Raw genomic sequence first — 17513 nt, forward strand, 5'->3', positions numbered from 1 at the left:
AATTAATGTCTCACTCACACTTTTAACGATCTTTCGTTAAATTCCCAGTTGACCAAGTCAACAAAAAAACATAGGTGGAAACCCTATCCCACTTTTCAAATACTGCACAACCAAAACACCCCACTCTGGTGATTTCGTCTCCTTTCCGTATCACTGTAGCACTAAGTTTAGTCCTAGGCCATTAAACTAAACAAAGACCGTTGAGAAACAACCACACAGTTCACTCAGCAAAATAATGACTCCTGTTTTCTCATTGGCACATTGGACCAAAAAATAATTGTTATCTCTCCGTTAACTCCCGTTCATATTTTTTTGAAAGATGTAGAAGGGCGTGACTTCGGCTCTCTATTCGTTTGTGTCTCATGACGTCACTGTAGCTTTACGCCGCCATCTTTACGACCGATTTGGGCAGCTCAGCCGCCCAGTGGTCGGTCACACAACAGCTGACCGTCTGACAGCTAACAGCTGATAACCCACCACAAACTGCTCCCATAAAGTCACAAGCGCCTCGTTTCCCTTCCCTTCATGTTCTTTCAATGAGTATAAACCATGGAGTGTATAAAATACGTATAAACACATCTTACGTAAGATGTGGCCTTTGGGACAGGCCAAAGTGCAGACAGTCACTGAATACTAATGTGATGCTTCGATCATGTTTAAAGTAAATGGCTGTTGAAAACTTGCAATACAAAAAAATGTTGCCTCAATGTTGAATTTATTGTGATCGTAACATGAAGAAATCCATGAGCTCATAACTTAGACCAACCTTTCACGGCTTTGTATTTGTTGGGGGTGAGGGGAGGTTTGGCAACCGCCCCGGCCGTTTTCAGGCGGTTGCACACCCTCCCCTCTGTGGACCTGCCTCTGAGCACCTCAGACCCCCACACTGCCACCGCCAGGTCCTTGCAGAAGCGGGAGTCTGACTTTGAGGCCTTGAGCCAGTCCCAGACTCCCGCTTCGAGCAAGACCCCTGCACCAATATTAACCTGGAAAGACATTAGGTCTGAGTGAACGTCTTTGATCATTATGTCACAGATAGGGATGAGAATTGAAAGCAGGTTCATGTTGAATTGAAAATGGAATATGAATAATTGAAATCGTATCAATTCCCATCACTAGCTAGTGGTACAAGGAGTCAGTGTACAGGTTGTGTAACGGCAAAAATGTGTTGTCCCCTGGAAATATCAATTTTGAAACAACTGACAGTATTTTTTTGACAACCATTATTGCACAGACTACTTTAAGTTGGATAACAGTTTCAAGTGAATTTGATTTGAATGTACCTTGCCATCCTCTGCAGCTGGGGGCAGAGCCTCCGATGGCTGAGGGGCATGTGGCCGAGGAGTAGGACGTGGTGTTGAGGCTGTGGAGGATAATGAAAATAAATACAGCTTTTAGGCCGATTCACATTATTCCTTCAATTCTAATTGGTCTATACAGTCAAAAATGAGAGGGGCATTATCAGCCAGAGCATCTCTGACTGTTAATCAGTATGCAATCAACATTATGAACTTGAGTGCTGTATTGGGTATTTCTGCACTTTTGTGTTTGTCTTTATCCAATACGTTTTCACTCACCCTCACTACCTCCTCCTAAGATTTGAGACGTGCAGGCATGTACGTCCCGAATGGCACTGTACAGCCTGCACGTCTCTTCGTCCTTCTTGGCGAGTTTCCTCTCCAGCTCACTGCACCTAAAAAGAAAATCATGTCAATTTAAACCAACCCAAACCAATTGCTACCATTTCTCAGAAAGTTGTGGTTGGATATGAAAAATATGTTTGTACCTCTGCCGAAGGCGTGCATTTTCCAGTTTTAAGGCTTTATTGGCCTTAAGAGCCTCCTCGTATCTATCTGAAAACTGAATGTAAAAGGTCTATTGTAATTGCAATTACTTTAAGGACAAGTTATTTTTAATGCTATAAGGGTATGAAAAAGTTGATTCTACATAAAGTTGATTCTAGTAACTGCTTTCAAAGCCCACTTTCTACATGCAGATTTCCTTACCTCATCCTCCAGGGTGACCAAAACATCCTATAAACAAAAAAAAATAGCACAATAAATAAAGGTGAAATTAATTTGAGAGCCAATAAAGACTATGAATTCGATGAGTGTAGGCGTGACAGTTAGTTGAATGCACAATACCCCCCCCCCAAAAAAAAACAAAAACACAGGTACACACACACACAATCTTACCATAGACGGTGTTGATTGGGAGGTCTATTGTAATTACAATTGGTACAAGTACAAGTAATAAGTTATTTTTAATGCTATAAATGTATTACCTCATCCTCCGAGGTGACCAAAAAATCCTATAAACAAAAAAATAGTACGATAAATCAAGGTGAAATTAATTTGAGAGACAATTAAGACAACATACAGTACACACAAGGAATCTTACCACAGTCGTAGATGTGTGTGGCTGTGCTTCTGCAGGGGGGAAGCACCTTTTTTTAAATGGAGATGTGGTGTCCCTGACCTGTGGACACATAGGCTTGATTAGTACACAGAGGCCAATTATATTAAATTACATTACACTTAGCTGACACTTTAGCAACTTGTCAGTCATTACAGGGTATTGGTTGCAACATACAGTACACACAAGGAATCTTACCACAGTCGTAGATGTGTGTGGCTGTGCTTCTGCAGGGGGGAAGCTCTTTTTTTTTAAAGTAGAGGCGGTGTCCCTGACCTGTGGACACATAGTCTTGATTAGTACACAGAGGCCAATTATATTACATTACATTACATTACACTTAGCTGACACTTTAGCAACTTGTCAGTCATTACAGGGTATTGGTTGCAACATACAGTACACACACAAGGAATCTTACCACAGTCGTAGATGTGTGTGGCTGTGCTTCTGCAGGGGGGAAGCTCTTTTTTTTAAAAGTAGAGGTGGTGTCCCTGACCTGTGGACACATAGGCTTGATTAGTACAAAGAGGCCAATTCTATTACATTACATTACAATTAGCAGACACTAACTAGCTGACATGGTATAACGCGACAAACTGTAGCTCTAGCTATATTGGTCCATTCCTAAAATGGCTTGGATAGCTAGCTGCGCCATTATATTTACGGAACAAAATCTCGGATGAAGTTATGTCCACTATTGTGGACGTTTTGACTGATGTAACGTAGTAGGCTATAGGCCTAGCTTTGATCATTTGTAATTGGCTACAGAAAGACTTTGTTACAGTATTACCAACCAACTTTATTACTCACCAGATATTAGCAGTATCTGGGCTTGGTAGTACGCCCCATTGGTACACAGCACCCACCACGTACTTTTGGGGTTGACTTTGTTGAACACAAAATCTTTGATGGAGGTCGTTGGGACAATTGTCCTATAGTTGTCTTCTAAAAACCTTACATAGGCAAACATTTTGAAAAGATAATGAGCCGAGGTGACGGCACCGGAGTTGTTGCTGTAGCGGAGTTTTAACTGTAACCGTTTCTGATAGAACGTTCAGAATAATAATAGTTTTAGAAGCGCGTGCTTACAGAACTGGAGTTTTGAACGCGTTCGGTCAGTGAACCAAATCAAAAACATTTTAGCCTATTATCACCAATGAAAAATGTTATTGTTATTATTATTAGAGTGCATGAAAATGCAATCTACTGTTATCCGATTTCTTCTTATTATAGTGCATGAAAATGCACTGTTATTCCAAAAGTCCAAACCCATAGACTTTATGGAAGCAATGTAGGCATATTTCCTGTTTAATTTTTTGTATTTCTATCCTAGAAATGACCGCAACTAAGAGTGGGTACAAAAAGTTTTTGGAGCCACAGAGGGGGTCCTCCATCCCCAGGAATTCGAGGTGGAGACAGACAAAAAGGAAGGACTCTACAGACCAGACCAAGGTAGGCCTAAGTGCAGATGACTTTCTGATGACCCTAATTGTGCTGCATTTGAGTAATTGCAATATGACATAGGCTATGTATAAAAATTAGCTACACTCTAAATTTAACTCTAAACACACCTTTTTGGTAACACACTTCACAGTTTGTTTGTATAGGGCCCATAGATAGACCTATGTTTTGGTCTTTGCCTTACTTGTCTTGCTTTACAGGGAAACAGTTCGCAGGGAAACAGTTTGCAAACATGCCCAGAAGACATGGAATTGACTGACGCAGAGGAATTTGAAGAAAATGGCAGTTACTTTGATAATGCTACACCAGAAGTAAGTCCTGTGTACCTGAAAATGCTCCTCAGTCATCTGGTACTGTAGAAATGTAAAGTACGCCTAAATCACTGTTACACTAACTTCAAAAATCCTGAAGACATCATTCACAACATTGGCAAGAGGACATGGAATTAAGTGGCGCCCAGTCAAATGTAGGTTGACTGTACACATATTTGTCCATGTTCTTTTGATATCATTCACATCAATTGAATTGGGCCTAATTGTTATCCACTGATTTTACTGACAGGAATTTGAGGATGATGACAGTCACAATGATGCTAGAACAGAAGTAAGTCCTGTGCATAGATAGGCCTACACAACACTAGTCAGTAGTTGTCATCCAGTCTTATGGCATGGCCAGCCTGTACTGTATGAATGGCATTCTATACTGTAAAGTGTCCTTGGGTACCTTGAAAGGCACTACAAATAAAATTTATTATTACAGTGCATGAAAATGCACTGTACTGTTCTTCCTAGGCTTCTTATTCTTCTGATTCTTATTCTTCTTCTAACGCACTTAATGCAGCTTCAACCGTTTAACGTAGAAACTTCATTCAAACTATGTCACGTAGGTCTTACTTAGGACATGGGTGCTATGTATTTTTCAGCTTTGTAACTTTTATACTTTTTAAACTATTAATTAAAAACTAATCAAAATTTCCCCATTGACTTAACATTATGATTATGACATCACAATACGGCCGTTAAGCAATTAGAATCCTATGGCAGGTGTTTGGGCCACCTGGATCAACTGCCAGTCTCAGGCTTTAAGCATACAAACTGGCCCTATTAAGACTACACATCCTGTTCAACTGCTTCCTCTGCCTAAAACTGTTTCAAAATAAAAGTACTCACTACAATATTTCACTGTTAAACAATTTAACCCTTTAAACTACTGAACTTTTTAACTGTTCAGCCATTGTAACTGTTACTTATCATCAACTATGACTCCTACCCACTGTAGCTAGTTAGCATGGTTAGCATAGTTAGCATGCTAGTTAGCATTTTTAGCAAAACTGCTAAAAATGATTAGCTAAGTTAGCTAAGTAACGTGGTTAGCATAGTTAGCATGCTAGCGTGTTAGCATGCTAGTTAGCATTTTTAGCAAAACTATTAAAAATGATTAGCTAAGTAACGTGGTTAGCATAGTTAGCATGCTAGCATGTTAGCATGCTAGTTAGCATTTTTAGCAAAACTGTTAAAAATGATTAGCTAAGTTAGCTAAGTAACATAGTTAGCATGCTAGCATGCTAATTAGCATTTTTAGCAAAAAAACTTGGTTAACATTATTATCTTTGATAACATAGTAGCATAACTGCTAGCAAACATTAGGGCCATTCCAACTGTCAGTTATCGTCAATTATCTACCTAAATAATTTAACTATTTAAATTATCCACCTATTTAACCGTTCAATCATTCCAACTATATTAAACCTTATCTACCAAGTAAATCATTTACCTATATAAACTATCCACCTATTTAACTGTTCAGTCATGCCAACTATATTAAACCTCATCTACCTAGCAACCAATATAGTTTGTTTTTACTCTGTATGATATTTGACATCATATTTTTTGCATTTTCATGCACTGTATTTCCTTCAGGAAATGCTTTTCTAGTTATTATTATTATTATCATCCATCTTCATACAGGAAAAGTAGGCTATGTTCATTCCCTAGCAAGCTTCTCTATTCAACTGGGGTGCCGGGAACAAAACAAAACATCACAATCTAACCACTTCATTTGAATTAATGGAATGTTATCTACTGTTGACAGGAATTTGAACAAGATGGCAGTTATGACACAGACAATGGCACGACACCAGAAGTAAGTCCCGTATACCTGAAATGCTCTTCGGAGTAAAAAAAAACAAAACAAAAAACAGAGATGTATCAGTTACACTAATCTAACCACTTCATTTGAATTAATGGAATGTTATCTACCGTTGACAGGAATTTGAACAAGATGGCAGTTATGACACAGACAATGACACGACACCAGAAGTAAGTCCCGTATACCTGAAATGCTCTTCAGAGTAAAAAAAAAAAACAGAGATGTATCAGTTACACTAATCTAACCACTTCATTTGAATTAATGGAATGTTATCTACTGTTGACAGGAATTTGAAGAAGATGGCAGTTATGACACAGACTATGACGCGACACCAGAAGTAAGTCCTATCTATCTATCTGTCTGTCGGGCAAATGTGGCCTAATGGTTAGGTTTGAATCCCACCCTTACCTCTCCCTCCACCTCCATCCTTGAGCAAGGCACTTTAAACCACATTGCTCCAGGGACTGTAACTAATACTCTGTAAATAAACAATTGTAAGTTGCTTTGGATAAAAGCATCAACCAAGAGTAATGTTATCTATCTATCTATCTATCTAGGCCAGCAGCAGTGACACCAGCAGTGAGGCAACAAGAGCAGAATTTGAAAAGGATCCATTTCACATCTATGGAAGTTCACCAACATTAGGCAGGCCATTGTGTGACTTTGTTAATATAACAAAAGCTGAGGCTCTCCTGTTGATCCTGTCATTTGCAATGAGGCATTCACTTACTGGAGTTGCTATCGTTGACCTCTTGCAACTTATAAATGTATTATTTGGAATTAATGTACTTAACAGTTCAAAGCACCTATTTCAAAAAGTTTTCGGAAAAATTACAGACATGCTTAATTTTCATTTTAATTGTCCCTTTTGCAATTCGTACATTGGTATTGTAAATTCCAGAAACACTGCAAATTGTCCACAATGTAACAACAAATTTAACACTAAAGATCTCAAGGAGAATTTTTTTTCATTACTGTCCCCCTGGCTCCACAAATGCGCTGCATTCTTGAACAATTGGATCACACCGACATGCTAAATTACAGAAAATTCAGAAACAAAAATGGGTCAATTTCAGATATTTTAGATGGTGAAATGTACAGCAAATTATCAAGCCCTGGTCAAATTCTCCACGACGAACAACATTTTTCCTACATTTTTAACACAGATGGTTGTCCGGTTTTTAATTCATCTCCTTTTTCAATCTGGCCAATCCATATATTAACTAGATGTACCGCATAGCGGTACAAAATATGACCGCCGCTCAGTCCTGTACATCTGTTCCGCGAAAATAAATCACACTTCAATTTGTCTCCATATTTTACTCCATCCCCCACTCTTGAAACTTTTGTGTATGCTTGTTTGGCATGCCTGAGTGTGTGTGTGCGGCTGCACAGAAAGTACCCTACTGGTGCTGAAAAGGTGAATAGATTGTAGAATAGCCAAAGAAGATGTAGAATTGTTATAAAACCTTTAAAATCTCTAAACAATCACAAGTAGGGCAGTTCATCACAGTTCATCCATTGCAACTGGATTGATGAAAGGTCACTTACACCTGTAGGCTACATTGTATTTGGGAAAAGCAAAAGGTATCAGCATAATGTTATTTATTTATTTATTTATTTTTTATATATTTTTAAACAAAAACATCTCTGTCAGTTCCATGCCGTTTTCAACAGCTATCAAAAACAAAGGTCATTTTTGGATGGATGGATTTTTTGTGAATGTTTCTTCTTCTACATAAGATTTTAGTCATCTTTAGTTCATGTAATACTTTATTGTCAATGCACAAACTAAGTAACAGTAGTCTGAAACGTTATTGTTAATGCACAAATTAAGTAACAGTAGCCTAGTCTGAAACGAAATGCTGTTTTACATCTAACCAGTGGTGCAAATAACTGACATGTCCAAATGGGCCTTGATGAAATGCATCGCTAGACTGTTCATACACATTTTAACGGGCCAAAGTTGAAGAGCTTTTGTCCGTTATTGTTCGTGCAAATATAGGCTGATTCATGTTCCCTTGCATTGTTTAACTGAGGTCCATGGCTAGTCTGGCTTTCATCAGACCAAGCTCAATCTTTTAAGAAATCAAAAAATAAATAGCGGGCAGATCAGGCTCCTAGTCCATAGGCACCCGATATTGTTTAATTTTCCGATTGAGATATACACGCTCTGGCTATTCTAAATGCAAAAATGCATCAGGGAGTTATGACAAAACGGTAACTAACAAACTAGATCCTAATAGAAAGCTGTTAGCTTCCCTAAGCTACAGGTAGGATTATAACGTAGGCCTATTTACAACATAAATTGTCAATAGGCTATGCTGGCGACACAAATAAAATCTCCTTTGGAAACCAATGGCTTACGCCTTACAGTATCAAGCGGACTTAAACTGTCATATCGTGGCGAAAAGTTGTAATAACATTCACGCAGCTCCATGAGTCAAGGAAAGCGCGAATGAAGTAGACACTTCTAAATGGGACCCACTACACAGTAGCTTAAGGTGTTTTGCTAAAGCAGCCATAATGAAATGAAGGTGTCATTGTTTGGATACTTCACACACACGTGCTTTTTAATTTCACAGACTACAACTACCAAGCTGTAATCAAAGCACATCGATTCCCCTACCCTGCACGCACTTAAAACAAAATAAACAGGCGTCTCAGTCTCACGCATGTATAGGCAAAACTGTATCAGACCGGTGTAACGTTGGTAAATCTTCCATTGCACAGAATGATTTTGTAGCACGTGCAATAAATGACAGTCGAAAGATACAAACAGTGCTGCTATACATTTGCTTGGTATAACCGCATTTATAGTTTTCTACAAATGCAATAAATCAAATGCCTCCATCACTCAACCAACGCTAACGGTAACATTACCTAGGTCCTTATTGATATTACAAGATTAACGTACCTGCAGTAAAAACCAAGCATGTCCGATAAACATCCTCAGATTTATTTTGGCTTCAAGAAGAAATGGAAATTACACTTCATGTGAACATCGTCCTATCCTTATTAGATGTTCGCTGCGGTAAATTACAGTCCTTGTATGAAGCGTCCATTGTTTTTTCCAACCCACTTTTAACTTCCAACAAAATTACGTCTCACTGCAACGATGCGCCATCTAGTGGACAAACGACTACTTCTCGCCAATACTGAAAATGCAGCCATGATGATGATGATGAATATTTATTTTGGCTTTCTTTTAATCCTACTGATTTTCATTTTTTACCGGGGGGGGGCAAATCACAAATGAGTGATTATGAGCCAGGTTGATGTGGGCCCTTGAGACCAACATACCATAAAAGATTCACAGAGAACTGTGTCTGCCCTACCCTCCTTTCGGGGGGTCCAGTCCAGCGGGGGGGCTGCAGATGAAAACGAAAAATGACGGTTCCATGCTATCCATGTGGGGGTACATGCCCACCAAGTTTTGTGTACCCCGGTCTTTCAGTGTCCCGGGAATCCTTGTTGGTGTACGTCACTAAATGTACACATAAATTATTTTATTGTAAGGCCCCCCATGAACGAAAGTACACAAAACTTGGCATGCATTCAGAGGGTGTCATAATGATCCTACACTTTTAATTTCGTGCAGTTTTGACCTTGTCAGCCAGAGATATTGAGATGAAAACACCTAATTTTTTGCTTTTTAATTTTTAACTAGGTGGCGCTATACATGAAATAAGTGGTAATGGGATGGGTTGACATGCCCCCTTAAGACCAACATACAAAAAAAAGGTGGACCTCCTAGGCCCTACGGTTCTCGAGATATTCACAGAAAACTGTCTCCGGCCACCTACAGGCCAGTTGGTGTATAGTAACATAAATTAATTTATTGTGTGGCCCCCCATGAACGGAATTCCACAAAACTTGGCGTGCATACAGAGGGTGTCATAATGATCCTACACTTCCAATTTCGTGCAGTTTTGACTATGTTAGGTCACAGATACCTTCAATTACACCACCTCATTTTTACTTTTTTGTGTTTAACTAGGTGGCGCTATACATGAAATGAGTGGTTATGGAATGGGTTGACATGGCCCCTTGAGATCAACATACAAAAAAAAACTGGTCCTCCTAAACCCTACGGTTTTCGAGATATTCACAGAAAACTGTGTCTGCCCTACCCTCCTTTCGGGGGGTCCAATTCAGCGGGGGGGCTACAGATCAAAACGAAAAACGATGGTTCCATGCTATCCATGTGGGGTTACATGTCCACCAAGTTTCGTGTACCCCGGTCTTTCAGTGTCCCGGGAATCATTGACGGAAATTTGGGCATGCGAAAAAGAAAAAGAAAAAAAAAAAAAAAAATCTGACTAAACCTATATGACCGCCGCTTCGCTGCGTGGCGGTCATAATAAATGATTTCCACCCAAAGAGAGGGGGGAAAACATGGCACTAGCTGCTCCCTGGTTTGGCAAGGGGCATCCAAAAATGTGCAGTTATATAAATCATTTTGTTGAGGATGCAAAAATTCTATCTGAGAGAGGTGTTAAGTGGATGAAAAAATCTCATGATTGGGTTACCTCCAAAATTATAGACTTGTGTTGCATTGTGGACTCAGTGGCAAGACCTTTAATACAAAACACAACACAGTTCAACTGATATTTTGGGTGCAGTTGGTGTCTACATCCAGGACAGCAGGTATCAGGCCAAATCAAATATCCTTTGTCTGAAGTCAGTCATCCAGAAAGAAAGGAAAAACAAATGCTACATCACATGAAACGCGCCTTAGATGACAATTCAAGCTGCAAGGGAGTTAAAGGCCCATCTCCCTTGATAAATCTTCCACGCTTCATCCCAGATTATATGCACTCTGTGCTGCTGGGTGTGAGTAGACAACTGACAGGGCTGTGGCTGTGTTCTGTTGGACGTTTCTTTTACATAGGTGACCCGACTTCAGTTGCAAAAGTAGATGACAAGTTACTCCAAATTCACCCTCCTACAAACATGCACCGTTTACCAAGATCCATCAAGGAAAGAAAATTTTGGAAAGCGTCTGAATGGCGTAATTGGCTATTGTTTTACTCCCTTCCCTGCTTAAGTGGAATTCTTCCCTCTAGGTTCATTCAACATTTTTCCAAATTAGTCCAGGCAATCTTCATATTACTGAAGTCTAATATTTACCCTCAAGAAATAAATGATGCTGACCTTTTGCTATTAGAATTTGTGTGTGGAGTCCAAGAGCTGTATGGTGAGGAACACATGACCTCAAATGTGCACTCCCTCCTCCATCTGGCTAAGAGTGTGAAGCTGTGGGGTCCTCTTTGGGCCCACAGTGCTTTTGTGTTTGAGTCTGCCAATGGAGAAATTTTAAAACTGGTCCAAGGGACACGAGGTGCAGCCACACAAATTATAGACACATTTATATTAAGAAATACCCTATTAGTTTTTTCAAGAATTCATTCAATTAGAAACGATATTCTGAAATTTTGCCAAGATTTGACATCCTGCCCTAGGCTAAAAGAAGCAGAGGAATTTAATCGCACAACAGTGTTAGGAGAGGGGCGTTTCCACAAACTTAATTGTGAAGAGAGGGGACTCCTCCAGACACTTGGAGAGGTGGAGTCAGTGACCATTTATAAAAGAGCAATATGCCATGGTCTCAGACTAGATAGCCCAGATTATATGAGATGTAAAAAAACAAACAACTCAGTGGTACAATTGGAAAATAATACTTTTGGGGAAATCAATCAAATTTTCACCCACAACAATGAAGTGTATTTCCTAGTGAATCTTTATCATTGTCTGTCTAAAGTTGCCAACACCTCACACATAACAAAAATAAAATTCACAAACCGAAAAAGGGTGGTGTCACCAAATGCAATTACTGCAAAGTGTTTACTTATTAATTTTACTGATGATTTATACATATGTTTATTTCCCAACTGTTTTGAACGAGATTAAACACAGCATATTAACCAATTTTGTAACCAAAAATAACACCTGGATTTAGTTTATTTATGTGTGTGAAATTATTATTGTATATTATTTATATGTATGTGCCTACTGTATGGCCAGTTTATGTATTTGTATTTATTTATGTGTGTGAAATGACACTACATTTCCTGTAACCAATGAGATAAATGGAAATAAATGACACACTATTAGACATTGTGCATTCATTATTACGGTCTGCCAGACTGGTTGTGAGCCGTTGTTGGCTCTGTTGTACAGTAATAGCCATTTGAAATCGCAGACACCAGTTACATGGCAGTCACTAGTTGAAAGCCTAGTTCAACCATGCCAAACTGGTGAGCATGCATGTCTTAATGGTTCTACTGAATCAAACCAGTTACAGCCTACTGGTTTCATCTGTATCGAATTGGTGATAGCTCTATGTAGATCACATACACCAGTTAAATCCTACTGATTGCAACTGTATCGAACTGGTGAGTACTCTTATTCCAGTAGCTCTAATGGCTCTACTGGATCTGAACAGGTGTCAAAAGGTATTCTAACTGGACCAACCAGTAGAATTTTTCGAAAACCATTTGACACCAGTTCAAACCAATAGAGACCAGTTAGAAACCAATAGACACCTGTTCGGACCAGTTCATACCAGTAGATTTCCAACTGGATTTGAACTGGATTTTCCGCTTGGGACATTAAAGGACATTATCCAGATTGATGACAGCTAGCTGTGAGCTAAATGACACTAAAATGAGTGGTAGGCTAGCTTGCTAGCTTAGAACTCACTACATGTAGTAAGAGTAAACTACCACCAAAATCATACACTTGAATTGTTTTTACATAATACTTACATTTCCCATGATTAAATCCTTGGTGGCCAGGTGCCGCACTTTCACGTTTTTGACCCATCCAGCCACAGCATATTGATAGGCAGGGGAGCAGTTGAAACACTTTTTAATTAGGTCTAAACGTAATTTAGCCTACAAACCGATCGTACCACACTGAAAGCTAATATTTGGTCACTATAACCTAGGTTACATCTGTCCTCTGTCAAATTAGGGGTTTGCACGGCGTGTCATCAGATTTGGACGTTGCCATATTGGAGATACTCGCCTCATTAGAAAGCATTAGGCACTGAAGTAAATCCCTAACATCGTCAAGGAAAATGGTTAGTTATTGCTGTGTTTTAGGTTGTACCAATAGGTCAGACTGAGAAAAACATCTGGTGTAGGTATTGACTTCCAAAAGTTATTAAAAAACCAGGGAGAAAGGAGAATAATGCCAGAAGTTATCAGAGGAAGCGGGGCGCTTGTGGTTGAACTTGGTACTTCGTCTCCCTCACCCAACTTATATGGATCTGCGCTGCCAATAAAATGTAATTTCTCGAAACATCGCACATTTTCTTGTGGTCCAAGTCCTGCCCTATATGCCTTTGCATCTTTGACGCATTTTGATGAGCTTTTCTGTTGTTTAGACACGGCTACAATCACGTAAGATATCCAAAGTGCATAATACTCCATTGTACTTCATTCACCGAGTATCGCCAATATGGCCGCACGTGCTGGGTTACCATGGTTACCGGCCAGAATGTGACGTCCGTGCAAACCCCTAATACAAATGCATTTCCAGCTTTGAATAAAACCGTTCAGGAATTATTACAGCAAAAGTGGGACGTGCGTTTCATTCCTCCCTCGACACAGTTGAAACAACATAAGGGGACGAATGAACATAGGCCTAAGACTACAATAATATAAAACGTCCCACAACTTCAGAATTTTACTACATATCATGAATGGTAGGCCTACTCCCAATAGGGGTTATTTTAGATAGATTGTTGCAGGGCTATAGCCTCTTCGTGCATGTCTGATAACTCATTGCATCATCATGAAGCGTGTGCGGTTTTTGAAATATCATGCCTTGTGGATGATTCTGCGATGTTTATAGCTAGAACGGTAAGCTTTCCCATTTATATCATGTTTATATTGTTGGAAATGTCGTTTCACTAGATTTTTACGTGGGTTAGGCCACGGCACATCCAAATAAGTAGGCCTAGGCTTAACGACCCACCGGCCGTCAGTCTCCATGGATAACATGGGAAAACTCGACCCCCTACCTGGTGGGCCCAAATGCATATTCATCTTCCTAAAACGGTTTTTCCATGTCTCACCTCAAACACAGATATTTGTGCATTTAATTAAAGGAGAATTCCGGTGTGATATTGACCTAAAGTGTATTGAAACATGATACCGAGTGTGAACGTATGTCTCATAGCCCATCTCGGCTTGTCCCCTGCACTCCAAAATCTGGCGTTAGTTAGCCGATGCTACCAACAGCTTTTTCAATAGTGGTGCTTCGGCATCGGGCTAGCCATGCAAATAAATCACTGTTTTACACCCATTTACGAGGCTCAATGTATCTCCACACTTCATTGGTAGACTTCCGAGGGCCCTGACATTTAGAACGAGACATTGAGAACTTTGAAAAAGCACTGGTAGTTTACTTACAAGACGATTTATACAGACAGTATCTTCACGAAGTTTAGCGTTTGCAGCCATCTTGAATTTAGTCACGATAAGTCGAGCAACGAGTAAGAATGAACAGGTATGATAAGGGATCAGATTCCAAAAATAATTCAGTGGAAATGCATGGATTCCAGTTGCTGATACTGTTCATTCTTACTCGTTGCTCGATACATGGAGTTACAGCCTGGTCGGGACGATTGAAGCTTGTTTCAATCGTCCCGACACAGACATAGCCTATCACTAGGCCTAGCTTGTTTTGCTTTCCATGTAAACAAGCATGCGATATGAAAGTCTGGGATTGTGGAGAACTAAATGGTCTACTGAATAAGCATGAAGTCGAACCTTTAAATGAAAAATACTCATTAGGCTAACAATCAAAAAATAAGTTTACTTTTGCGCATCAAAACTTGTTTATCGTCTGTAACTCCGTGATACAATGACATAGCAGGAAGATATTTGGCTGATAGAAGGATGTTAACATGCTCTATGTTTTGACCTAAGGACGTTTGTCTATCATCATTAGCCTACACTCGGAGAAAACTGGAATGTTTCATTCGTCCCGTGTTTCAATCGTCCCAGCTCTCCTATTCACCTTATTCCGTGCGCAAACATGGGGGCGCTAGCTTTGCCCACATTGTCTCCGAACTTCCGATTGAGCAGTACATCCATTGCGACACATTGAGATAGCAGAGCTCTATCGAGATGACTGGCATCATATATTATGGGTCATCCTAAAGTTAGGAATGTTTATTTAGGATTTTGGTGACTTAAGACATTTCTGTTATACAGCTTTCCTATCTGAAGTTAGGAAAAAAATGACTTTGGAGCGGCTGTTCTGTAAGTTAGCCTCTCTATCCTCTTCTGCCGTGTTATCCCAATGAAGCTAACTAGACGTAGCTAGCCGACCGGAAGTTTAAAGACAACATGGAATTTAAAAAAATGGGCGGGGCTGAATAAGGTGAATAGGCTACTCTTGAATGCCTTCCACTGTAGCCTACGGGGAGGGGTTATGAACAAGGTAGGCTAGCTAGCCTACTGTATATATCGCGGAAAGCCAATTGGGCAAGCCTGGGGCAGATCATAAGGGACAAAATAAATCTGGGGGTAACAAATAAGGATCGGAGCCTAAAATTGAAATTTTCTCCACATATCTCTCTCTCACACACAGATTCAAATGTGCAGTGTGGGCGGCCATACTGGGCGAGATCGGTCGTAAATATGGTGGCGTTCTATTTGATAGTGACGTAGATGGCACCTATGAATAGAGACTTAGCCTGGAAACCAGACTCTCTGACTTCGCAGAGAGTCTGGCCAGAGACGGTTGATAAAGCGAGACGATTCATAAGAGGGTAAATTCTGGCACGTTATTGTGACGTGGGGTTCGAAGCTGTCACGCCCATTTAGGAGTCTAGCGGGAGGTCCAGTGTCTATGTATTCCTATGGGAGAAATGAACATTTTCACGGAATATGACCAATCCCTTAGCCCTACATTCAGCGATGTAAGTTTTGAACCCATTTTCTAGAAGCCACATGTCTCCCTAACATTCCGACATTGAAATGGTATTTTCCAACGAAACAAATAAAGACAAAAATAGCTTTGTTCGTGATCTGTCACTGTCTCCTCAAAGCTCTGGTGCACAGCCACCTGTTCTCAGAGGCTCTAGACTCAGAGATGGTTGATAAACTAACCTAACATATTTTTTGCTAGAACTAGTAGACTACCACGAGGTTGCTGACCAGATGTTATTTCAGGTTTGTAACATATGTTATTTCAGGTTTGCAACAATATATAAGTTTAACCAAAGTTCTTAGCTGCTAGCTAGCTAGCGAACATTCCCATTCACTTTCCGTTTACTGTGCAAACGTTAGCTAGCTAGCTAGCTAGCTCGGTTAACGGGGCAAAATTAAATTATTCATTCCGTGTCCGAAAGAGTGTTTCAGTGGCATCACACACAAACAATGACTGTAAAATAGTATACAAAATGATATGTATATGGGTGGTTGACGTTTTAGGCCAAAAAAAAGTTTTTGGAAAAAAATTCAGATATTAGGCATGGAAATCACTTAGTCCTGTTGTACTGACCCTTCCATTCCCAAAAATATGTATGGTGAGAGAAAGTGGAATAGAACATTATGTGCAATATTACAATATTTGGTTTAACGTTCTGCATTTCTCATTAGTGGGTCACTTTGATACTAAAAGTATGATTCTAGGTAATGACTGTATGATATCTGTACTTTTCCTGTGTATATGTGTGTGACTGTATTTAGAGATAAGCGGGAATATTATGACTTTGCAGTGTTTCACTGTTCTGCATGGCTGCGTCAGTAGCTATCTGCTCCGGATTGCCAGGCTGCCACTAATCAGGGTCTGATTCAGTGTAGTCCACGTGAGATGGGATGACCAACGCCATCTCCCGTCAGCCTGGAAGGATACTTAAACCCTAACTATTCCCTTGTCTAGTTAGAGCAGCTGATGGATCTTTAGGTGAAGTCATGCTGTCTCTCCCTTGATGCGCATCAAATTGTGTGCACACACAGATTGGGCTTACGTCAACGAATCTCCGGAGAGTTACAGATGTTTTGAGTACGGGTCTGGGCGAGAGATCACATTCACTGGGTTTGCTAAATTGGACAATCTGTCAAATTTTGAGACCAGTCACTTTACGGTAACCAATCAGGAACATGAGTCTATGAGTTTTTGTCTCAACATGTATGTCTATGTATGTTTCTGACCTATGGGTTATGTGTATGTGTGCTTTGCAATTGTCTGCTAAAGGTGCTATCTGATACTAACATGTCTGAGTGTCAACCTGTCTCTGCTTGAACTACTATTTGGCATAGTTTGTTCGGAGCTGCAAAGCTATTTGAATCTAAGAAAACATCCGCCTCATCTGCGTTGTTAAGGGAAAGTTAACTTACTTGGCAGCTTTGTCTGTCTGTGGCAGCCACACATGGTCAGCAGCATTAGTTGGGCCAAACTAAGATAAAGGTGGGGACGCCTATTCAAAACATCCCAGTGCTGCTAACATTGTGTGTCAGCCAATC

General features: G+C 40.0%; 1 protein-coding gene and 1 long non-coding RNA gene across 2 annotated transcripts; one reads left to right on the top strand and one right to left on the bottom strand.

Annotated features, from left to right (window-relative positions):
- Positions 1 to 263: 263 nt before the first annotated feature.
- LOC121688574 (BEN domain-containing protein 5-like) lies at positions 264 to 4223 on the bottom strand. The gene is made up of 10 exons (XM_042068253.1): positions 4203 to 4223; positions 2834 to 2911; positions 2614 to 2691; positions 2401 to 2478; positions 2285 to 2311; positions 2007 to 2033; positions 1787 to 1860; positions 1578 to 1693; positions 1284 to 1363; positions 264 to 986 (listed from the first exon to the last, which is right to left on the bottom strand). Exons 1-10 carry the CDS (start codon positions 4221 to 4223, stop codon positions 750 to 752), a joined length of 816 nt encoding a protein of 271 aa, XP_041924187.1. The 3' UTR covers positions 264 to 749.
- Positions 4224 to 4437: 214 nt separating this feature from the next.
- Positions 4438 to 7121, top strand: LOC121704013. Its single transcript, XR_006030207.1, has 4 exons — positions 4438 to 4479; positions 6144 to 6194; positions 6311 to 6361; positions 6582 to 7121. It is a non-coding gene; the product is annotated as an uncharacterized LOC121704013 (long non-coding RNA).
- Positions 7122 to 17513: the final 10392 nt, after the last annotated feature.

This window comes from Alosa sapidissima, chromosome 2 (assembly GCF_018492685.1).
Source record: "Alosa sapidissima isolate fAloSap1 chromosome 2, fAloSap1.pri, whole genome shotgun sequence".
NCBI lineage: Eukaryota > Metazoa > Chordata > Actinopteri > Clupeiformes > Clupeidae > Alosa > Alosa sapidissima.

What these genes read in the sequence shown, in the direction of transcription:
- LOC121688574 (XM_042068253.1), bottom strand. Translation starts at nt 4,223, where the DNA reads ATGACTGAGGAGCATTTTCAG. An exon ending in CACACACATCTACGACTGTG is followed by an intron (nt 2,692 to 2,833) that starts GTAAGATTCCTT and finishes ATGTGTCCACAG; the next exon opens with GTCAGGGACACCGCCTCTAC. An exon ending in CTTAGGAGGAGGTAGTGAGG is followed by an intron (nt 1,364 to 1,577) that starts GTGAGTGAAAAC and finishes TATCCTCCACAG; the next exon opens with CCTCAACACCACGTCCTACT.